This window comes from Ranitomeya variabilis, chromosome 4 (assembly GCF_051348905.1).
Source record: "Ranitomeya variabilis isolate aRanVar5 chromosome 4, aRanVar5.hap1, whole genome shotgun sequence".
Lineage (NCBI taxonomy): Eukaryota > Metazoa > Chordata > Amphibia > Anura > Dendrobatidae > Ranitomeya > Ranitomeya variabilis.
This window is the reverse complement of record NC_135235.1, coordinates 242,601,575-242,626,756: the sequence shown is the minus strand read 5'-3', so window position 1 is coordinate 242,626,756 and position 25,182 is coordinate 242,601,575. Positions and strand designations below refer to the sequence as shown.

The window sequence follows — 25,182 nt, the reverse complement described above, 5'->3', positions numbered from 1 at the left end:
GTAGTGACTGCACTTCCTGTAGTGCCTGAACCTTCCTGTAGTTACTGCACCTTCCTGTAATGACTGCACTTTCCTGTAGTGACTGCACCTTCCTGTAGTGACTGCACCTTCCTGTAATGGCTGCACCTTCCTGTAGTGACTGCACCTTCCTGTAATTGCTGCACCTTTCTGTAGTGACTGCACCTTCCTGTAATTACTGCACCTTCCTGTAGTGACTGAAATTCCTGTAGTGACTGCACTTTCCTGTAGTGACTGCACCTTCCTATAGTGACTGCACCTTCCTGTAGTGGCTGCACCTTCCAGCAGTGACTGCACCTTCCTGTAATTACTGCACCTTCCTGTAGTGACTGCACCTTCCTGTAGTGACTGCACCTTCCTGTAGTGACTGCACCTTCCTGTAATTACTGCACCTTCCTGTAGTGACTGCACTTTCCTGTAGTGACTGCACCTTCCTGTAGTGACTGCACCTTCCTGTAGTGGCTGCACCTTCCAGCAGTGACTGCACCTTCCTGTAGTGACTGCACCTTCCTGTAATTACTTCACCTTCCTGTAGTGACTGCACCTTCCTGTAGCGACTGCACCTTCCTGTAATTACTGCACCTTCCTGTAGTGACTGCACTTTCCTGTAGTGACTGCACTTTCCTGTAGTGACTGCACCTTCCTCCTTCGACTGCACCTTCCTGTAGTGACTGCACCTTCCTGTAATGACTGCACTTTACTGTAGTGACTGCACCTTCCTGTAGTGACTGCAACTTCCTCCTTCGACTGCACCTTCCTGTAGTGACTGCACCTTCCTGTACTGACTGCACTTTCCTGTAGTTACTGCACTTTCCTGTAGTGACTGCACCTCCCTCCTTCGACTGCACCTTCCTGTAGTGACTGCACCTTCCTGTAGTGACTGCACCTTCCTGTAGTGACTGCACCTTCCTTAAATTGCTGCACCTTCCTGTAGTGACTGCACCTTCCTGTAATGACTGCACTTCTTGTAGTGACTGCACTTCCTGTAGTGACTTCACCTTCCTGTTATGGCTGCACTTTCCTGTAGTGACTGCACTTCCTGTAGTGACTGCACTTTCCTGTAATGACTGCACTTCCTGTTGTGACTGCACTTCCTGTTGTGACTGCACTTCCTGTAGCGACTTCACCTCCCTATAATGGCTGCACTTTCCTGTAGTGACTGCACTTCCTGTAGTGCCTGCACCTTCCTGTAGTTACTGCACCTTCCTGTAATGACTGCACTTTCCTGTAGTGACTGCACCTTCCTGTAGTGACTGCACCTTCATGTAATGGCTGCACCTTCTTGCAATGACTGCACTTTCCTGTGGTGACTGCACCTTCCTGTAGTGACTGCACCTTCCTGTAATGGCTGCACCTTCCTGTAGTGACTGCACCTTCCTGCAGTGACTGCACCTTCCTGTAATTACTGCACCTTCCTGTAGTGACTGCACCTTCATGTAGTGACTGCACCTTCCTGTAGTGACTGCACCTTCCTGTAATGACTGCACCTTCCTGTAATTACTGCACTTTCCTGTGGTGACTGCACCTTCCTGTAGTGACTGCACCTTCCTGTAGTGACTGCACCTTCCTGTAGTGACTGCACCTTCCTTGTAGTGACTGCACCTTCATGTAATGGCTGCACCTTCCTGTAGTGACTGCACCTTCCTGTAGTGACTGCACCTTCCTGTAGTGACTGCACCTTCCTGTAATGACTGCACTTTCCTGTAGTGACTGCACCTTCCTCTAGTGATTGCACCTTCCTCCTTCGACAGCACCTTCCTGTACTGAGTGCACCTTCCTGTAGTGACTGCACTTTCCTGTAGTGACTGCACTTTCCTGTAGTGACTGCACCTTCCTGTATTGACTGCAACTTTCTGTAATGGCTGCACCTTCCTGTAGTGACTGCACCTTCCTTAAATTGCTGCACCTTCCTGTAGTGACTGCACTTTCCTGTAGTGACTGCACTTTCCTGTAGTGACTGCACCTTCCTGTAGTGACTGCACCTTCCTTAAATTGCTGCACCTTCCTGTAATGACTGCACTTTCCTGTAGTGACTGCACTTTCCTGTAGTGACTGCACCTTCCTCCTTCAACTGCACCTTCCTGTAGTGACTGCACCTTCCTGTGATGACTGCACTTTCCTGTAGTGACTCCACTTTTCTGTAGTGACTACACCTTCCTGTAATGACTGCACCTTCCTGTAGTGACTCCACTTTCCTGTAGTGTCTCCACTTTTCTGTAGTGTCTGCACTTTCCTGTAGTGACTGCACCTTCCTAGTTCGACTGCACCTTCCTGTAGTTACTGCACCTTCCTCCTTCGACTGAACCTTCCTCTAGTGTTACTGCACCTTTCTCCTATGACTGCTCTTTCTTTTGTGACTGCTCCTTACTTCAGTGACTGCACTTTTCTCCAGTGACTGCACTCAAATCTATTGGCTGCACCAAATGTAATGGTGAATGGTAAAGGAAACTATCATCATATAATGCGACTGCCCACTGCTGAGATAAGGGAGTATTATGGGGAGTAAATGAATTGGTTCCATAATTTTCCTTATGAGAGTTGTCACGATTCCCACAGTGCCGACACCAATGGGTTATTGATCGTGGGTGACCATTGGCCAGCACACGGCTATCACATGTGCAGGGGGTTATCTTAATTATCCGTCCACTGTTACAATGTGATGAAAACACAAACAAGGCTATTGACCTATCAATTTACCCCAGGGGCTTATTTTAGTTATCCCACTGCTGCTACAATATCACGAACTGCAGGGATTTGTGTATATCCTGCTTTTCAGTTCCGCTTCGGAACTTGCAGCTCTCCGGCGCCCCCTTACTCTCAGATCAGTCAAGGAACTACACCTGGGATAGTCTCCGGATGGGCTGCTTCACTGTCGACTGGCTAGCAGGCATGCTGCAGCAAGAGAATTATAAATGCTCAGGCCGCAGCCAGACAATAGCTTATAAAACCACGTTCTGTCGCTGCCAGCGGCACCCACCTAGCCCAGAACTCACTTTGCTGCCACCAGCTCAGATTTCTCACAGAGAGGGGTTCGAGCCAACCCAAATTAGTAGCGCAATTACTTCAGGTATGTGAAAATTCGCACAGAGCATGGAGAAGACGAAACTAGTAAATTTTATAGTTTACTCCAAAAGATTAGGCAGTGTTTATAAAAGATATAGAAAGATGTTACAATAAGAGACAATTTAAAGTATGTACAGCAATTATAAAATAAACAGGGATTAAAGAAAAATAAAACTCACATTTTACTTAAGTCATTTCAGGCTAACCAGGCTGGCAGGCAGAGCCAAATGTCCCAGTTCATCAGACAAGACCTGCTGTAACAGCTCCTCAGGCAAGACTGAAGGCTGGGCTCACTGGTAGTAACTTATACTTGTAGGCTTGTGACATCACAAAAGGGGCTGAGTTACCACCCTCCCCTTTTCCTCAAAGTTACAGATCTGCCAGCCTAACTTATTATTATCATATCTTCCCTGGTCAACCTAGCAGAGTAACGGCACACACATCATTCATCTTGTATTAAAATTTGCTTTCTAATGATACTGCTCTCGGACTATTTGGTCCACACGGTTCAGGAGAAATCCGCACTCATGTTTAGCTGCTAGTGCTTACTGTGATTGACAGATCTACCGATGGAAATTCGCAATATGCACTCCATAGTTTTCTAGCCCAAATCGGTGGCTCAATATCTTACTATAATAGAACAAAGAACTTCATGTCTTTTTAGAGAGACTAGACCAGTGTCAGCTGGTACTAGATGGGAGAATTGTCTATTGCAGCTACAGAGGTCGTAAACATTTTTGTGGTGGGAGGGAATGAGGGATTTGGGTTCCACACACACATCTCAGCGAGCAGAAGCACAGAGAGAAGGGGGGTCAGAGCCCACAGCATGTGTGCTAACAGGGAAAACTAAAAATCATATTATACATTATCGTCACAAGAGTCTCATTGTCTATTCTTGTAGAGAACATCAATTATGTTGATTGAAACTGGTGTCCTTGTCCTGATGCTGTTCACGTTGGTGGAAAGTTCTGACTCTCCATGCTTCATAGCGATGCCAGGTATGCCAGGAATACCAGGAATCCCAGGCAGAGATGGAAGAGATGGGCAGAAAGGAGCCCAAGGAGAGAAAGGTAAATTACTTTCCCAGCTGATTATTCCTTAATATTCCCCTGAAATCTCATGTGGGGTCAAGGGCTATGTGTGCTATCTACTGAAAAGATGTCCTTTCATATTCACAATCCATGGAAAGATAAAGGTCTCAACTCCCTGTGACTAAATCATTGTGAACTAGCCATGGACTAGAGATCCATGTCTCCTCCTGGTCCTCCAACTTTGTTTACAGGGCACTATCCTCTGCTTCTTCTATCGTTGACTTACAGGTTACTATCATCACCTGATACTCCTCCCCCTTGGTTTACAGGGAATTGTTATCTCCTGGCTCTCCTGTTGTCTTCCTTGATTTACAGATCCTTGTTCTGTTTAGGTTCTCCTCTCCTTTGGCTTGCAGTTAACACTGTCCTCAGCTGGTTTTCTTTCATTGTTTACAGGTCACTTCCCTCTCCTGTTTCTTCTCCCGTTGGTTTGTCTTCTTCTAGCCCAACTCCATGGTTTACAAGTCACTGTCCTCTGCTGGTTTTCTTTTGCTTGATTTAGAGGTCACTGTCCTCTTTTAGTTCTGCCGTCCTTCTTCCTGATTTACATATCCCTATCCTCTTCTGGTTCTCTTCTCCTTAGCTTACAGTTCAATGTCCACTTCTGGTTCTTTTCTACGTCTTATAGGTCAATTTGCTGTTCTGGTCCTCCTCGCCTTACAGGTCAATGCCCTCTGCTGGTTCATTTTCTTGGTTTACAGGTCACTGTTAGTGATGATTGAATAATAAGATATTCGGATTTGGGGAAATCGGCACAAATAATTTCTAATATCCATGTATTCATACCCAATAACGAATCCAATACAAGTCAATGGGAAATCCGAAATTTTTTCTGCTGGATCCAACAAACAGGTCTGGGGGCCAGAGATAAAATCTAAAATGCATGGGAAAGAGCTAAAACTAATGGGAACAGCATGGAGAAGATGCCTGCATGCTTTTCTGACTCTCATACGGTATCTAGGAATAATATCAGATTATTGAACCGGTTTTACGGATTTTTAAGAAGACCTACCAAACCAAACCTAAACTTTTTTTAAAGGGAAAAATGCTGAGAAACATTATTTCCTTCATAATTACATGTATATAACACAAAATAAAAAACAGATACCTCCCCTTTAGCATATGTTCACACGGAGTGTTTTGGCTTTATTTTTTCCTTTTACATTTGTGAGGGCTCTCACTCCTACACTTGGGAGGTCCCTCCCTCATGTTAAATAGTTAGCCAGATAATGGAATACATGTTCCCCATCACTTTACAATGCCAGATAAAACATGCCCATGTGAATTTTGGGCTTCGCCTGCCACCACCACCATGTCCACTGCCATTGATTATGTGGCCCTCGCTTCACATTTTCAGAGGGCCACCAGGTGCCATGAAACCTGAGTTTTGTAAGGTCCACAGTTCATTTTGGCCACCAGATCCCAATGGAGCCACTGTCATAGCGGGTGAAGCCGCTGTAAGGTGACTATAATACAGGAGTTGGGGGTCTGTATGATCAATTTCAGGAGATTGGATTCTACCAGACGCCAAATGCATTAGAATTAAATTCTGAATACAGTATAACGAGCGAGGGCCTGCATTGTGGTCAGTCTGTCAGGCCTGAAACCCATGTCAGGAGCATGCACAAGCCTCATTTTACTTGGAAGCAGCCTCCTCAAGGGAAAGAGCCAGGAGTGCCATTGACCAATCTGCCCAAGCCTACGCACTTCTTCTGGAAACTTCCCAACCAGGCAGAATGTCTCTATTGCATGGTTTTGAGCAATAATAGAGTAATTACAGGATATGTCCCAAAGAATGATGAGGTCTGTGGAGTGTATTACTCAGGTGACAGGCAGTGCTACAGAGCTCAGGTAAAGGCCTTAGCGTGGCAATGACCATGTTCCAATATGTGTAAGGCTGCGGCCTGAATAGATCTGTGGAGCATATTATCCCTGTCTCTTAGACGTGCTTAAAATGTACAGAAACTGGCCAATACCCCACCAGCATTTTTTTGTAAGGACCCAGATTTACAAAATGTAAGGAAAGCAAGAGTTTAATAAAGAGACAAAAGTCTCATTTAGGAGCCTGGAAAAGTCAACAATGGTCTTTTTCCAGCACCAGACAATGTAAATTGCCAACGAATATGTATGCCCTATCTAACAATTTGTGAACAGAGGACATATATGGTGACAAGGGACAACTGAACGCTGCGCTGGGACAACGCCAATCTGGATGTGGTTGCTGACTATTGTGTCTGCAACTGCAGGTTGTGGACAGGAGGCCTCAGCACCTCCTTCCTGGACAGCAGATTGGGAAGACTGTAACACAGGGTAAGGGCCAGTGGATTCACCGTCACACAGATTTTGTACCCAGGTGTTCCGCCCACCTACTGGGGTGCTGCGTATATGAGGAGTATATGGCGTATGCTAACAGAGGTGTTATGTCGAATTTCCCTTTATAAAGGGATGTGTGAGTAAGATTTTCGAACGAACAGCAAATATATAGAGCATGTTCATTACCTCAAAGGGTCTGTATCATACATTCTGAAAGACGCTGTGATGGGGACCTCAGAACACACTTAGCAATTATTACAAGAGGTAGAGATAGAGAGTACAAGTTTCACCATTGCATAATGTGCAAAGTTTTCAAAAAGTACAAATCAGTACCCAAGTAGGGTATACAGTACATAGATGAACACAAACTACATATTGCAGGAGGAGGAGGTGATTTCTTGAACAAAATGGTTTTGGATGGTAACGGATGGACGTTAAGACAACTTCCACAAATAAACATTTGGGCTGCATTTACATGACATTGCTGTCATCTGTAGGGCTTACAAAGTCGGAGGAAATCCAGCCCTTGTTCAATTTTAGAAGAGTCAGCCTGTCTGCATTTTCCGTTGACAGCTGTGTGCGCCTATCCGTTATGATTGCATCTGCCGAACTAAAAACCCGCTCAGACAACACACTCGTGGCAGGGCATGGAAGCACCTCCAAGGTGTACAAGTGTCAGGACTCTGAACATTTTTTACCTTTTGTGCATTACTGCCCTTTTCCAAGATGGCGTCTTTAGTCTCATGTGCACTGTGTCTTCCTGCTATAAAACTCCACCCCAGCGTTCAGTCTGTGCTAGAGTATTCTGCCTTGCATCCAGCTCCTGACCTCTGATTACTCCCTGGCTATACATCTGCTCCTGTGAACCTGTGTGGTGATCCTGCTACTCAGCTCTGAGTTCCTGCTGCATACACAAGTTTCCAGTAATCCTCCTTCATCTGCTGTTCGTGTTTAGTTCCATCTGCGTTTGCTGGACATGTAAGCTGTTTCTGCTTTGCAATAACCTGAGACTATTAACCAGGCCTCCCTGGTTGAGCTAAGATATGATTTGAACTGCCTTATAAGCATATCTATCTGTGCATGGACTAAGACAAGGATTTATTTGTGTCAAGTATCCTCAAGAATAACTGTGCTTCATAGACTTTCTGCTTGATTGCATTTTCCTCTGAAGTTTCCTATAGACTGCTAAGCTGTTTTTATTATTTGCACCAAGTGTTGTGGACTTGAGTTTCTCTCTGCACCTGTTTGAATCACCGTGTGATAATATAGACTTTACCACTTATAAAACTGTGTCCTGTAGTCTTGTTCCACACAAAAAGTCTCCTGAGTTATCCCCTATAATTACTACAACAAGGACAGGTCAGGCCAAGTGTGCAGCATGGACAACCAATAGTTAAAGAGCACTGAAGAATCAGGAAGGTCGCTGGTATGGTCACTTAAGTAGTCCTTCAGCATCTTGGCCAACTTCTCCCTCCTCGTCATAGTTACACCCACAGGTAACCCTTGCTGAAGGGACGTCTCATGAAAATGGCCAAAGTTTGTGTACATTTCCCCCCCCTGAGTAGAACCTGGTGTTTGTGGCCCTCCCTTGTAATCCTTGTGGGCGAAAAGAGCTGGTACCCCTGTCATCAGCGTTGTCTGAGGGTAATCTTTTGAGCAAATCTTCCACTGCGGCCCTCTGGCATGCATGCACTGAAAATGGAACGTCTGCCTCCGACTTTAGAGAAGCAAATTTTTCCTTGTATGGTGGGTCAAGAAAGGTGCACGGCCAGTATTTCATGGTGGACAAAATGTTTTTCACTCGAGGTCTTGGGAAAGGCATCTGGACATGTACTGTGCCATGTGGCAGACTACAAAGAGTCAAATGTTCAGTGTCCTCACCAGGAAGAACACAAACCATCCTCTTCTCCTCACTACACATTGCCTCCTCCTCCCCCTCTTCAGGCCATCCATGCTGGACAGGCATGAAGCTGGGATTGAGTCACCTCTGTAGCACAGAGCAAAAAATCCTGTTTCTCCTCCTTCTCCTGTTCCTCATCATCACTCAATGTGGCCTGAGAATACTGTGTGAGGCTGGGCAGTGTGGTATCAGCCACTGTACAATCTTGCTCCATAGCCACCTGCTTGGCATTCAAAGCTTCCTCCTTCAGATTCTGCAGCAAACATTTTAATAGACAAAGCAGTGAGATGGTTACGCTCATAGTAGCGTCATCATCGCTCACCATCTTGGTGCAGTACTCAAACTTTTGAAGAACCTCACATAGGTCAGCGATCCATACCCACTTGGGAGTTCTTATCGGTGGGGGCTGAGTGTTACTTTGACCAGCATTGAGAAGCTGGAATTCAGACACTGCTGTCTGCTGCTCACTAAGCCTTGCCAACATATGGAAGGCCAAATTCCAGCGTGTGGCAGGTCACAAATCACTCGGTGAGGAGGCAAATAAAAGCGATGCTGCAGCGAAGCTAGACTGGCGAAAGCCTGAGATGACTTTTGGAAATGTGTGCAGACACGGCGTACCTTGGCAAGTAGGTCAGGCAAGTCAGGGTATGTTTTTAAAAACTGCTGTACAACCAAGTCCAACACATGGGCCATGCATGGAACGTGTTTACCAGCTTGATGATGTTTAACTTTCTCTAGTGTTAGGGTCGTGACCGACCCATGCATACAAATTCTACATACATTTGTTTATTGCATCAAGACGTTTTGACTTTTTCAGGAACTTATTTTTAAACAAAATACAATAAAATAAAACTATTTTACTAAATTGTAAAATGCTCTTATTAAAATTATAACATTTGTGTTGTTGGGGTCAATTTCGACCCAGGTCTAATATAAGAGTAAAAAAACAATAATAAGTCCCAAAACTGAACTCATAAACACAATATAAACCAACAGCTCACAGCCAGCTCTACCTCCAACAACTTGAGTTAGGGACATGTCCAGGCATGTATGGCCAAATCAGCTTAGAGTTGGTACTTTGCAGAGTATACATCTCCAGTTTACACATGCAACAATGAGGAGAAGATTTGATGTAATCCAAATTCTGGATTATGTCTTAGATGATAATGAATCAGAGGACACACAGCAGCAAACTGATACAGATGAACAGGTTTCTGAGGAGGAAGATGATGTGGAGTATCAACCGGAAGACACAGATAGTTCTGATCAGTCTGATGAGGAGGTCACTGGTGCTGAAGCTGCTCCCGCTGAAAGATTCAAATCCAAAAGTGGCAAGATCAGTTGGAGCTCAGTACCTCCAGATGTACATGGCAGGGCAGATGCTGCAAATGTCATAAAAATGACCCCTGGGATCACAAGGTTTGCTGTGACAAGAGTAAGTGACATCAAGACGTTTTGATCTGTTTATGCCATTGTCAATAAAAAAAAAGTCATTATTGCTATGACAAACCTTGAAGGAAAAAAATTCCACGGCGACATGTGGAATGACCTTCATGATGATGTCCTGGATGCCTACATTGGTGTTCTTCTCCTTGCTGGAGTGTAGAAATCCTGCAATGAGGCCACTGAGTCTCTGGGACGCATCGACAGGCAGCAATATTTTCCGGGCAACAATGTCACTTCAAAAGTTTCAAATGATATCAAGAGTCCTCAGATTTGACAACAGAGACACCAGAATAAAATCTGACAAACTTGCTCCCATCAGGGGTGTTTGGGAGAAATGGGTGCAGCTCCTTCCACTGATGTTCAACCCAGGGCCAGAGGTGACAGTAGACGAACGTTTTCTCCCTTTCCGCGGAAAATGCCCCTTCCGGCAATACATGCCAAGTAAGCCAGGCAAATATGGCATACAAATCTGGGCAGCCTGTGATGCAAAAACTAGCTATGCATGGAATCTACAGATTTACAGAGGCAAGTCTGCAAGCGGCATCCCTGAAAAAAGCCAAGGAAAACGTGTAGTCCTCGATATGACTACTGGACTGCAGGGTCACAACATTACTTGTGACAATTTTTTTTACCAGCTATGACCTTGGACAAGAACTTCTAAGGAGGAAAATCACCATGGTGGGCACAGTGAAAAAAAACAAACCTGAGCTGCCGGCTGAATTGTTGCAGATGAAGGACAGGGCTCCACTCTCCTCAAAGTTTGTTTTTACAGACACCACCACTGCTGTTTCATACTGCCCCAAAAAATGACTGAATGTGGTACTGATGTCCACACTTCACAAAGATGCAGCTGTGTCATCAGGAAGTGAAAAAAGCCCAGAATCATCCTGGACTATAACAAAAACAAAGGAGGAGTAGACAACCTGGACAAGCTGACTGCCACCTACACTTGCCAGCGAATGACTAGGAGATGGCCAATGGTTGTATTTTACAACATCCTTGATGTGTCAGCATGCAATTCATTTGTGTTGTGGACCCACATTCACCAAGGATGGAATTCAAAGAAAAAAAACAAGCGGAGGATGTTTCTTGAGGAACTAGGAAGATCCCTTGTCAAGGCGCACATTGACCAAAGGGAACGAGTGCCCCAAGACCCAGCCGCTGCAGCCTTGGTCCGACAACTCCAGAGCTCAACAAGTGCTTCGACCACACACACAGCAACACAAAGAGCATCATCACCAGCATCCTCCTTAACCAGGCCTGCCTCAACATCAACCACAACAGCCACAACCCCAGTGAGACCACCTGATTCTAAAAGAAAGAGGTGTCAGGTCTGCCCTAGCAATAAGGACAGAAAGACAAACATCGTGCTTCGCCTGCAAAAAAATACCTCTGCAAAGAACACACAAAAAGTGTCACTTTTTGCCACACATGCATCTAAATACTAATGCGTCTAAAAACTAGTACTTGATTTCTGTTGATTTGATTTGCTTGATTGATTGTTGTTTTTTTGTTTGACCTAGAAAAGCTACTTTTTATTATTATTGCTATTAATGTTAATATAATTTTCATCTTTTTTTTGTATTAAAGTTCTATAAAAAAAAAAAAAATCTGTTTTTTGCCTTTTTCATAAAGTAGTTAGATATGGGTCAAAATTGACCCCTAACACCATAGATGTTACTAGAGTGAATAATATAAAATATATATATGTATATTTTTTTTACATTTAAGAAATGTGTTCTAAAACCCTTCAGTAATAGGTAATATAACAAACTTTTTAAAGTTTATATTATTCTCTTGAGGTTCATTTGACAATATTTTTATATTGAAAATGAAGGGTATGCTCTCAAATGCAAATGTGCAAAAAGAAAAGGCTATAAGAAGCCACAGCCAGCTCACCAATCCAGGCAGGTGCACGGAACATCATCTTGGACTAAGATGGATATACATAACGAAGTAAGGAAGGCGTTCCAGCTCCATAAAATTCAAATGCTTTATTTCTCCATTAAAAATTGGTGTAGTACAAACAGTCCTTGCCTTAGCGCAAAAGTCCAAGTACAGAGTACATGCGACACGTTTCGATCGTACCCGATCTTAGTCAATGCATTATGCTCTCAAATGAAAGGCCCAGGAGGCCACAACAAAAATATTAAAATCAATCCTTCCATGGATGAGAAACCCTAACAAGGTAACTAAGAGGTAAGAAACAAATTGGATCATAAATAACTGTTTTTAGGGTATCCTAGGGGTGATTTAAGACACGGGTCAAAACCGACCCGTTAACATAAGAAAGAGTAACAGAAAGCTAACACTAGAGGAAGGTTAAAGCTGCCACCAAGTTACGCCCATTATCGCACACAAGCAGACCTAGTTGGAGGGTCAGCGGAGAGAGCCACTGATCGGTCTGTTCTTTTATCTCTTTCAACACCTCGGTTGCGTTGTGAGCTTTATCACCTAAACAGATAAGCTTCAGCAGAGCGTGCTGCCACTTCACCAAGGCAGTGCTGCAGACCCCTCAGCTGGGGAGTTATGGGGAGGTTATTTCCGCTGAGGAGGAGGAGAGACAGAAAGTGGAATACGAGGAGACTGAACCCCTGATGGAAGTTGGGCCCGCCATTATTGGTGTGGGTAAGATGTGTGATGTCCCAGCCTCTGACTCTGTGCCAGACTCCACCAGGTTAACCCAGTGTGCCATCAGGGAAATTTATCGCCCCTGTCCACAAGAACTTGTCCACGTGACTGTGACTGTGACTGCGTTGGCCAGATCATGGCTGATATTGTGTAACATGTGTTTATGTAACGATGGGAAGGAACACTGGGAAAAATAGTGGCGGCAAGCATCTAGTACCATGGGGCTGCCACCACCAAGAGGACGTAGAAAGATTGAATTCCCACAAGTCGAAACGGCAACATTTCCTGGGCTAGCAATCTGGCAATATGGGTGTTTAGCATTTGGACCTGTGGGTGGGTGGGTGGCTGGATATTTCTTATTTCTAGTAAATGCCTAGGGTAGGGACAACGGAACGTTACGCTGGGACAATGAACTTGACGTGGTTGCTGACTGATGTGTCTGTGCAACCGCAGGTTGTGGGCAGGAGGCATCAGCACCTGCTTCATGGTCAGCAGATTGGGAAGGGGCAGTGGTTTCACCCTCAGACACAGATTTGGTACCCAGGTGTTCTGTCCACCTACTGGGGTGCTTGGTTACTATATGCTTTTGCATAATGGTGGTGCTCAGGTTGGCAGTGCTCTCTTCTTAGCTTGGTTTGGCAGATGCTGCAAATTACAGTTGTTTTATCTGAAGGACTTTCAGAAAAAAAACTGCCATACAGGGGAACAACACACCCTTTGCCTGTTATCTTGCCAAGTGGGCTCTGTGGAACAGTTGACCGAGTTTTCCCTCTGGTCAAACCACTACCTCTTCTTGTCTGTTTTCTTGCTACGGATCCATCTTTCTCTGCACTGCTCGCTAGGTGTGCCACCATGCCAGGTTGGATCAGTGGCCTCATCACCAACCACGTCGGGTTCCAATTCCTCAATCTGATCCTCCCTTTGAGCTGCGATTCGAGGCTGACTTGATGGCAACTATGCGTCATAATTATCCTCCACCTCTTCAGCCATGAATTTATCTTTCCCAACGTGGCTTTCTTCTGGCTATAAGTACTCAAATGTTTGGGCATCACTGCACTCCACCACCTCGTGACCTTTTTTTAATGGTGCATGTTGAAAGGCCTGACAAATTACAAGGGAACATAAACAGTTCCTCAGAATGGCCAGCATTGTGGTTATATGTGTCCTGGGACTCTTTACAGTGGGAGGGTGGAGGACCAGGTTGAGGACTCAGAGGCCCAGCCTCTTGGCTACTGAGACTTGACCATGTGGAAGACTTCATGGTGCTGCTTGTCAACACACTGGAGCCTTTGTCTGCTATCCAACCCACAACATCCTCGCACTTGTCTGGGTTCATTAGTGGTGTAGTACGCTGATCAAATTTTGACAGGAACCTAGAAAGAGATACAGTCACCACCACATCCATGTACCTTAACGTCACCCTTTCTCATCTTGAATGCTTTATTTTTCACAAGTACCCTTACAAAGGTCTTATGTGCAAATTCACTACATCAAGCAATGAGTGACTATTTTTTTGGAGATCGTCTTGCTGATGCACTCCAAATGCTGAGTAATGAAGATTATTGCCCCTGCTATGTCATGTACGATAATCTGTACCCGGATTGTGCCAGTTGCACAACTGGTAAACAAATAGTAGGTATATTAAGTGGAAAATAGAGATCTGCAGAATGTAATTGAAATGATGAGAACACCCAGGTGCATGCCTTTCACCCACCCTCCCTCCTATTAAATGTCTCACTGCTAAATCCCCACCTAACAAACAAAAAACAACTAATCTTGACAGTCTTCAGCTCTTAAAAGAGCTTTTTGGAATAAATAACGTGCACTATAACTTTTTATCACTGTCCCAACGCTCCTTTCACTCTCCCTATGCTCACACTACACTTTCACTATGCTGTTTCTGGCTGCAAAGTGTGCAATATGGCACCAGTAGCATTTAAATAGTCCTTATGATGCTGGAAGGCCAGCCATTCATAGTAATGCCACACCAAAGATGGCACCGGCATTACTGTGATTAGCAAGCCAGCCCAGCATGTTCATTGGCTGCAAATAAAGTGCTAAACATGCTGGGCGGGTCACTCAAATATTCCGAGGCCAATAGCAACATACTTGCCAAGTAAGGAATAGCCCGAATACCGTACTATTCGTGCAAGTAATGAATAGTGCTGAATGTATTCGCACATCACTAGTCACTGTCCATTCCAGGTTAGCTGTTCATTTGATTTATAGTTCACACTGTCCTCTGCTGATTTTCATTTATTGTTTCCAGGTCAATCAATGTCTTCTTCTGGTTCTCCTCTCCTTGACTGACTAGCTAATATCTTCTTCTGGCTCTCCTCTCCTTGGCTGACCGGTCAATGTCTTCTTCTGGTTCTCCTCTTTGCTTTAGAGGTCACTGTCCATTCTTGATTCTCCGTTCCTTTGGCTTACAGTTCACACTGCCCTCTGCTGACTTTCGTTTATTGTTTCCAAGTCAATATATTCTTCTGATTCTCCTCTCCATGACTGACCAGTTAATATCTTCTTCTGGTTCTCCTCTCCTTGGCTGACCGGTCAATGTCTTCTTCTGGTTCTCGTCTTTGCTTTACAGGTCACGGTCCATTCTTGATTCTCCGTTCCTTTGGCTTACAGTTCACACTGTCCTCTGCTGACTTTCCTCCATTGTTTCCAGGTCACTATTCTTTTGGTTCTTCGCTCCTTGGTTTTCAAATCACTGTCTCCTGGTTTTCTGCCAGTTTGACTTATAGGACTCCGTCCTTTCCTCCTCCTTGTTTCATACAGTATGTCAGTGTTCTTCCTGGTTCAGTGCTCAGAGACCTATTTTTTCTTGACTCCATTACTATGTTTCTATTAGTAATTTGTTCCTTTGCATGTCTTTGATGCTTATGTTTTTGCTCTGGTTTATATTTGAACCATGTTACATTATGCACTCTGATGTCTTCTTGTCATCACAGGTATTCCAGCCAGCTCTAACATGGTCAATCTCAAAGGTGAAAAAGGGATTAAGGGGCTCCCAGGTCCAATGGGAAAAAATGGACCAAAGGGACCACCTGGTCCTCCTGGGGACAAAGGCGAGCAAGGCCTCCATGGGGACAAAGGAATTTCGGGCAACCACAAGCAACAATATCAATCAGCTTTCACAATGGCGAGAGCAACAGAAATACACCCTGCAAAGAACACTCCCATCAAATTCAACAGAATCATCACCAATGACCACCAGGACTATAATGCCACTTCAGGGGCTTTTGTGTGTCGGATCCCTGGACTTTATTACTTTGTGTATCATGCTTCACATTCCTCCAACCTTTGTGTCTCTCTATATGCAGACAATGAGCGAAAGGTCAGTTTCTGTGACCATATGTCCAACGCTCTGCAGGTCACATCAGGGGGTGTGCTGGTCCAGCTGAAAAGGAGCCAAGAGGTGTGGCTGTCTGCCAATGACTACAATGGTATGATAGGAATCGAGGATAACGACAGCGTCTTCTCCGGGTTCCTTGTATTTCCAGATTAGAATTTGATCTGAGCAAGTCCTTCACCACCTCCACCGTCTTGTGTCCTACACAGTAATGTGCAATTTAGCTGAGCTGGAGGATAAATCTGACCATACACAAACGATTGCCATGGGCGTTCAGCCATCTGTAATTTCCGTGACTCACCCTTAAAGGGAATCTGCCAGTAGGATGGTCCCTCCTGAGCCTTCTATGTTGGCTCGTAGGATGGTCCCTCCTGAGCCTTCTATGTGGGCCAGCAGGATGGTCCCCTCTGAACCTTCTATGTGGGCCAGTAGGATGGTCCCCCCTGAGCCTTCTATGTGGGCCAGTAGGATGGTCCCCCTGAGCCTTCTATGTGGGCCAGTAGGATGTCCCTCCTGAGCCTTCTATGTGGGCCAGTAGGATGTCCCTCCTGAGCCTTCTATGTGGGCCAGTAGGATGGTTCCTCCTGAGTCTTCTATGTGTGCCAGTAGGATGGTCCCTCCTAAGCCTTCTATTTGGGTATATAGGTCATAGGAAGCAGAACAAAATAATACATTGATGTCTGCAATCCGATTTCTTATTCCAGAGAAATCCACATTTTATTAATATGTAAATTAGCTGTTAAGATTGATGGGCAGGACACAGATCTCCCTGATACTCCTCCTCCAGAGCTTATTGTAAATGTCAGGGGGCGTTGCCAATGTGAGACGTGCAATGACTGACAGTTTGCTCTCATAATCACACACAGAGAGCGGTCATCACTCATCACACTGGTAACACCTAATGTCATTAAAAATAAGCTGTGGAGGGGTAGTCTTAGGGAGATCTATGCCCCACCCATAGATCTTAACTCATTTACATATTAAGAATATGTGGATTTCACTGGAATAAGATATCAGATTGTAGATATCAAGGTATCATGGCATTCAGCTAACTATGACCTGCGTGTCCATATACAGTTTACGGCTCAAGAAGGACGAGCCTAATAACAAATGTTCTTTAAACATATACACCCCAACCAGCCAAGCACACATGTTTATGAGGTGGTGGAAGAAGCTGATCTTTTTGACCTATCTGGATGGCTCTGCCCTCTTCCAGACTTCCCTGTCCTCTCTGTCCTCCGTTTTCCACCTCCTGTCTTCTCGGTCTTCTTCCTCCTCTTCCAGACCTCTCCGTCCTTTTCGTCTTCCTCCTAATGTCCTCTCTGCCATCCTCCTCCAGATCTCAATCCTCCTCCTCCAGCCCTCTGTCATTTTACTCCTCTTCCTGTCCTCTCTGCCCTCCTTCCCCCTTCTCCAGATCACTCTCTCCACTTCCTCCTCACCCTGTCCTCTCTGTCCTTCTTCCCATTTCTCCAGACCTCTGTGCTCTTACTCCTCCTCCAGACACCTTTGTCCATTTCCTCCTCCTGTTCTATTTGCCCTTCTTCCTCCTTCCACCTCCTCCAGACTCTCTGTCCCTTTCCTCTTCCTGTCCTTTTTGTCCTCCTCCCTCTAGTTCTCTCTGTCCTCCTTCCACCTCCTCCAGACTTCTCTGTATTCTTCCTCCAGACCTCTGTCCATTTCTTCCTATTCATCATCCTGTCTGCTCTATCCTCCTTCCAGTTCTCCAGACCTCTCTGTCCTTATTACTCCTCCAGACATCCTTGTCCTTTTCCTCCTCTTGTCCTTTTTGTCCTCCTTCCACCTCCTCCAGACTTCTGTCCTATTCCTCCTCCTCCTTCTGTCCCCGCTATCCCCTTTCCTCCTCCTCTAGACCTCCCTGTCTTCCTCCTCCTCCAGACCAATCTGTCCATTTCCTCCTCCTCCTTATCCTGTCTGCTCTGTCTTCCTTCCCATTTCTCCAGACCACTCTGTCCTCTTCTCCTCCAGACATCTTAGTCATTTTCCTCCTCCTCTTTGTCTTCTTTGTCCTCCTTCCATCTCCTCCTGTCTTCTCTGTCCTATTCCTTCTCCTTCTTTTCACTCTGTCCTCTTCTCCTGCCCTCCAGACATGTCATTTTCTTCCTCCTCCTCCACCTCCTCCTGTCCTCCTCCAGACTCCTCACTTTCTGGGGTGGCCATGCTGCCGGCAATGTTTACTGGAATCAGCAAAGTGTTTGCAGCTTTTTTTCTTGCCGTCTGCTATAGATTGTAACGTCCTCTGCGCAGCTCTCCTGTGGTTCCTGATCACTGATTGGTTCCATCTTTTCTGCCTCCTGATTGCAGAAGGTTATCTTAATTAAAACATCAATTCACAATTGTGAGTCTCATGAAAGAAGGTTATCTAAGAAGTATCATTTCTCCTTGCGGAGATCGACATGCTAAGCATGCCGAGATGAGGAGACTTAAAGCCGCAATGCTCCTCTGGGAAATATGCTAATTATGCAAATTGTCTCTTCAGAGAGGAAGAGAACTAGAACTCTAGTGCCACCTATTGGAAGGTTGCAATCCTACAAGTCAATGTTGACCCTTTAACGAGCCTTGTCACATGACTTAGGAGAATAGTCAAAGCAGACACTGTGTTTCGGGGTAGGGTCAACATTCACTTGTAGGATTGCTACTTCCAATAGGTGGCACTAGAGTTCTAGTTCTCTTCCTCTCTGAAGAGACAATTTGCATAATTAGCATAAAAGAAGCAAACACTCAAGGTGACGGCCATGAGGACTCCAAAAGATTAACCAGACCCCAAAAAAGACCATTCCATTAATGGAAGAACCAGAATTTACTCACACATGATGGGAGTAGATGCAGAGCTCAGCAGACCGTACCACACAGGCGATGATTAGATACACGGCTCAGCAGACAGTATCACACAGGAGAGGATTAGATACACGGCTCAGCAGACAGTATCACACAGGAGAGGATTAGATACACGGCTCAGCAGTCAGTATCACACAGGAGAGGATTAGATACACGGCTCAGCAGTCAGTATCACACAGGAGAGGATTAGATACACGGCTCAGCGGCTCAGCGGTCAGTATCACACAGGATAGGATTAGATACACGGCTCAGCAGTCAGTATCACACCGGATAGGATTAGATACACGGTTCAGCAGACAGTATCTCACAGGAGAGGATTAGATACACAGTTCAGCAGACAGTATCACACAGGATAGGATTAGATACACGGCTCAGCAGACAGTATCACACCGTAGAGGTTTAGATACACAACTCAGCAGTCAGTATCACACAGGACAGGATTAGATACATGGTTCAGCAGACAGTATCACACAGGAGAGGATTAGATACATGGTTCAGCAGACAGTATCACACGAGAGGATTAGATACATGGCTCAACAGTCAGTATCACACAGGAGAGGATTAGATACATGGTTCAGCAGACAGTATCACACAGGAGAGGATTAGATACACGGCTCAGTAGTCAGTATCACACAGGAGGGGATTAGATACACGGTTCAGCAGACAGTATCACACAGGAGAGGATTAGATACACAGCTCAGCAGTCAGTATCACACAGGAGAGGATTAGATACACGGCTCAGCAGTCAGTATCACACAGGCGATGATTAGATACACGGCTCAGCAGTCAGTATCACACAGGAGAGGATTAGATACATGGCTCAGCAGACAGTATCACACAGGCGATGATTAGATACATGGCTCAGCAGACAGTATCACACAGGAGAGGATTAGATACACGGTTCAGCAGTCAGTATCACACAGGATAGGATTAGATACACGGTTCAGCAGACAGTATCTCACAGGAGAGGATTAGATACACAGTTCAGCAGACAGTATCACACAGGATAGGATTAGATACACGGCTCAGCAGACAGTATCACACCGTAGAGGTTTAGATACACAGCTCAGCAGTCAGTATCACACAGGACAGGATTAGATACATGGTTCAGCAGACAGTATCACACAGGAGAGGATTAGATACATGGTTCAGCAGACAGTATCACACAGGAGAGGATTAGATACACAGTTCAGCAGACAGTAGCTCACAGGAGAGGATTAGATACACGGTTCAGCAGACAGTATCACACAGGAGAGGATTAGATACACAGTTCAGCAGACAGTATCTCACAGGAGAGGATTAGATACATGGTTCAGCAGACAGTATCTCACAGGAGAGGATTAGATACACAGTTCAGCAGACAGTATCACACAGGATAGGATTAGATACACGGCTCAGCAGACAGTACCACACAGGAGAGGTTTAGATACACGGCTCAGCAGTCAGTATCACACAGGAGAGGATTAGATACACGGCTCAACAGTCAGTATCACACAGGAGAGGATTAGATACACGGCTCAGCAGTCAGTATCACACAGGAGAGGATTAGATACATGGCTCAACAGTCAGTATCACACAGGAGAGGATTAGATACATGGTTCAGCAGACAGTATCACACAGGAGAGGATTAGATACACGGCTCAGTAGTCAGTATCACACAGGAGGGGATTAGATACATGGTTCAGCAGTCAGTATCACACAGGAGAGGATTAGATACACGGCTCAGCAGTCAGTATCACACAGGCGATGATTAGATACACGGCTCAGCAGTCAGTATCACACAGGAGAGGATTAGATACATGGCTCAGCAGACAGTATCACACAGGCGATGATTAGATACATGGCTCAGCAGACAGTATCACACAGGAGAGGATTAGATACACGGTTCAGCAGTCAGTATCACACAGGATAGCATTAGATACACAGCTCAGCAGTCAGTATCACACAGGATAGGATTAGATACACAGCTCAGCAGTCAGTATCACACAGGATAGGATTAGATACACAGCTCAGCAGTCAGTATCACACAGGATAGGATTAGATACACGGTTCAGCAGACAGTATCTCACAGGAGAGGATTAGATACACAGTTCAGCAGACAGTATCACACAGGATAGGATTAGATACACGGCTCAGCAGACAGTATCACACCGTAGAGGTTTAGATACACAGCTCAGCAGTCAGTATCACACAGGACAGGATTAGATACATGGTTCAGCAGACAGTATCACACAGGAGAGGATTAGATACACAGTTCAGCAGACAGTATCTCACAGGAGAGGATTAGATACACGGCTCAGCAGACAGTATCACACAGGATAGGATTAGATACATGGTTCAGTAGACAGTATCACACAGGAGAGGATTAGATACATGGTTCAGCAGACAGTATCTCACAGGAGAGGATTAGATACACAGTTCAGCAGACAGTACCACACAGGAGAGGTTTAGATACACGGCTCAGCAGTCAGTATCACACAGGAGAGGATTAGATACACGGCTCAGCAGTCAGCATCACACAGGAGAGGATTAGATACACGGCTCAGCAGTCAGTATCACACAGGAGAGGATTAGATACATGGCTCAACAGTCAGTATCACACAGGAGAGGATTAGATACATGGTTCAGCAGACAGTATCACACAGGAGAGGATTAGATACACGGCTCAGTAGTCAGTATCACACAGGAGGGGATTAGATACATGGTTCAGCAGACAGTATCACACAGGAGAGGATTAGATACACGGCTCAGCAGTCAGTATCACACAGGAACAGTATCACAGGAGAGGATTAGATACAGAGCTCAGCAGTCAGTATCACACAGGAGAGGATTAGATATACGGTTCAGCAGACAGTATCACACAGGAGAGGATTAGATACACGGCTCAGCAGTCAGTATCACACAGAAGAGGATTAGATACACAGCTCAGCAGACAGTATCACACAGGAGAGGATTAGATACACGGCTCAGCAGTCAGTATCACACAGGATATGATTAGATACATGGCTCAGCAGTCAGTATCACACAGGAGAGGATTAGATACATGGCTCAGCAGACAGTATCACACGGGAGAGGATTAGATACACGGCTCAGCAATCAGTATCACACAGGAGAGGATTAGATACACGGCTCAGCAGTCAGTATCACACAGAATAGGATTAGATACACGGCTCAGCAGTCAGTATCACACTGGAGAGGATTAGATACATGGCTCAGCAGTCAGTATCACACAGGAGAGGATTAGATACAGCTCAGCAGACATTTTCACACAGGAGAAGATTAGACACGTGGTTCAGCAGTCAGTATCACACAGGATAGGATTAGATGCGTGGCTCAGCAGTCAGTATCACACAGGAGAGGATTAGATACACGGCTCAGCAGCCAGTATCACACAGGAGAGGATTAGATACACGGCTCAGCAGTCAGTATCACACAGGAGAGGATTCGATACACAGCTCAGCAGCCAGTATCACACAGGAGAGGATTAGATACACGGCTCAGCAGACTATCACACAGGAGAGAATTACATACATGGCTCAGCAGACAGTATCACACAGGAAAGGATTAGATACATGGCTCAGCAGTGAGTATCACACAGGATAGGATTAGATACACGGCTCAGCAGACAGTATCTCACAGGAGAGGATTAGATACACAGTTCAGCAGACAGTATCACACAGGATAGGATTAGATACACGGCTCAGCAGACAGTATCACACCGTAGAGGTTTAGATACACGGCTCAGCAGTCAGTATCACACAGGACAGGATTAGATACATGGTTCAGCAGACAGTATCACACAGGAGAGGATTAGATACATGGTTCAGCAGACAGTATCACACAGGAGAGGATTAGATACACAGTTCAGCAGACAGTATCTCACAGGAGAGGATTAGATACACGGCTCAGCAGTCAGTATCACACAGAATAGGTTTAGATACACGGCTCAGCAGTCAGTATCACACTGGAGAGGATTAGATACATGGCTCAGCAGTCAGTATCACACAGGAGAGGATTAGATACAGCTCAGCAGACATTTTCACACAGGAGAGGATTAGACACGTGGCTCAGCAGTCAGTATCACACAGGATAGGATTAGATACGTGGCTCAGCAGTCAGTATCACACAGGAGAGGATTAGATACACGGCTCAGCAGCCAGTATCACACAGGAGAGGATTAGATACACGGCTCAGCAGTCAGTATCACACAGGAGAGGATTCGATACACAGCTCAGCAGCCAGTATCACACAGGAGAGGATTAGATACACGGCTCAGCAGACTATCACACAGGAGAGAATTAGATACATGGCTCAGCAGACAGTATCACACAAGAAAGGATTAGATTCATGGCTCAGCAGTGAGTATCACACAGGAGAGGATTAGATACACGGTTCAGCAGTCAGTATCACACAGGAGAGGATTAGATACACCACAGGCTACGATCTCCCAGCCACCATTCACTTCTTAGCACAGTGGAGATTGCAGCAAAGGACCCGACCAGGGGGTGAATCCATCACATCGGGTTTTGGGGGGTGGTGGTGGAGCATCCATCACATCGGGGGCAGCATCCATCACATCAGGAGCAGTATCCATCACATCTGGGGCAGCATCCATCACATCGGGGGCAGCATCCATCAAACAGGGGGAGAAATCATCTCATCGGGGGGAGCATCCATCACATTGGGGGCAGTATCCTTCACACAGGAGGGGAGCATATATCACATTGGGGGCAGCATAGATCACATCGGGAGGAGCATATGCAGCGCCCCAGAGTCCTGGTCGTTGCAGTACTGTGGCTCCGCCACTAAGGGGAGCTATGGTACGTCTGATGGCACTGAAGGAGTTCATCTGACCAGGTATCACAGACACCAATACATTTCACAGCCGGGCCTCCAGGGGGAGCTAAGGGTTCTATTCATTAGGCCACTCCTCACATACTGGTAAAACTGGGGGTCAGGCAGGAAGTTAAGAAGAAAGCTGACTGGGTTGGAACCAGGCAACACCTTGTGGCAGAGGGTGTTGTGGGGAAGATTCGGTAGGGCCCCTGTCGGGGGTGGGATCCTGACAGAGGCCTGGCAACTTGAGAGAACATCACGGGACCGTGCCTGCTCAGCATAGCAGCAGTGCCCAAGGAAGGATTAGAAGCGAGATAGATTGTGCTGAGTGAGAAACGAGATCAAATCAACAGGGAGAATACCAGTAGGAGTCGTCCTGTGAGACCGAGGCAACATCCTACTGAGGCGCTCAAGAACGCCGAGGAAGTATTCATACATCTAGCTTCAAGCAATACTTCAAACCAAAGGCAGGACAGTCAGTCATAGGCGGGCTGTCCCACCTAAATCACCTACGAAGACATAGGGGGCAACTTGTGGAGAGGGGTGACTCTAGGGTCCCGGAAGAGCTCCGAGCCTACCCGTCATACGGGTGCCGTCCTAACCGTAACATCAGGGAGGGACGGAAGATTAGCAGGACATCATCTAATCGAGTTGTGAGGGAACTTAAGAAACAGACACAACAGTTGTGGGGACTTTCCGTAAGCACAGCAGGGAAGGATCACAACACATAGCGCTAGCAGGAAGGCACAGATTTCCACCTGCAAAGAGAACTCTGGAGGTGCCATTGGACCGGCCGGACTTGCGCAGCCTGGTTAACCGTATTCCGGATTGAGGACCCAGAGATCTTCAGTAAAGAGGTAAAGAGACTGCAACCTGGTGTCCTCGTTATTTACTGCACCGCACCACCACCACCATCCACATCCATCATTCACTGTACGCCCCTCAGCAGGGTCACGGACCGGGCCTAGCCACCGTGACAACCCCAGAGCAGAGACTCAGAGGCCCGGTACCGGGTACCCCTCGGCCCTGCGGCAGTGGGGGCGCTACAACTTGGCGTCACGAACAGGATCTACTTAAGCCTGAGGAATCAGGTCATGTGTGCCTTGGAACTGTGATTTATTATATTTGGACTGTGATTTATTGCAAAGACCGTGCTGCGCCATTTACCGCCAAAAACCGCCGCCATTACAGCGCTGAGGAGAGCGCAGGAGAAGAAGAGGGGCGTGGAATAGGCGTAGACAAGCTGAAGAGCGCGAAGGACAATGGCCGCCCAGTCTAAATATTGTTGCATCCTAAGGGCGGGCCCGTCAACAGGGGAGATCCGCCTCTTGATCTTCTATGGCGGGCGGAGACCGAAGAAACGAAACTATGACTCAAATGAGGTGGGGCTGGAGACTGGAGAAGGCCTGCAGAAAAGGATGGCCCCGCATCGACCCCCGTCACCGGAGGATTATTCGGATATGCCCCCGCTGGAGGATCTGGATCCGTGGGAGCTGTCGATGGGGCACCCTTTGCCTGCGCAGTCCCCAGCCCGTGTGCCTCCCCCAAGGGAAAAGAGTGACGCTGGAGGAGTCACCCCAGGTAGGGGTACTGAGTGCCGCGACCCCCAGGGAGACCGCCTCACCTCTGCACCAGACCCGGTCGCCGCTGCGGCCATTGGCGTTTCAGCA

General features: G+C 46.2%; 1 protein-coding gene across 6 annotated transcripts in view; it reads left to right on the top strand.

Annotated features, from left to right (window-relative positions):
• The window catches only part of C1QC (complement C1q C chain), a 55,341-nt gene extending 37,167 nt beyond the window's left edge, over positions 1 to 18,174 (top strand). For all 6 annotated transcript variants that reach the window (XM_077260510.1, XM_077260514.1, XM_077260513.1 and 3 more), the window contains 2 exons: positions 3,983 to 4,151; positions 15,417 to 18,174. In XM_077260510.1, coding sequence (XP_077116625.1) covers positions 3,995 to 4,151; positions 15,417 to 15,973 — 714 coding nt within the window. In that variant the 5' untranslated portion in view covers positions 3,983 to 3,994 and the 3' untranslated portion in view covers positions 15,974 to 18,174. The remainder of the gene's footprint in view (positions 1 to 3,982; positions 4,152 to 15,416) is intronic.
• Positions 18,175 to 25,182: the final 7,008 nt, after the last annotated feature.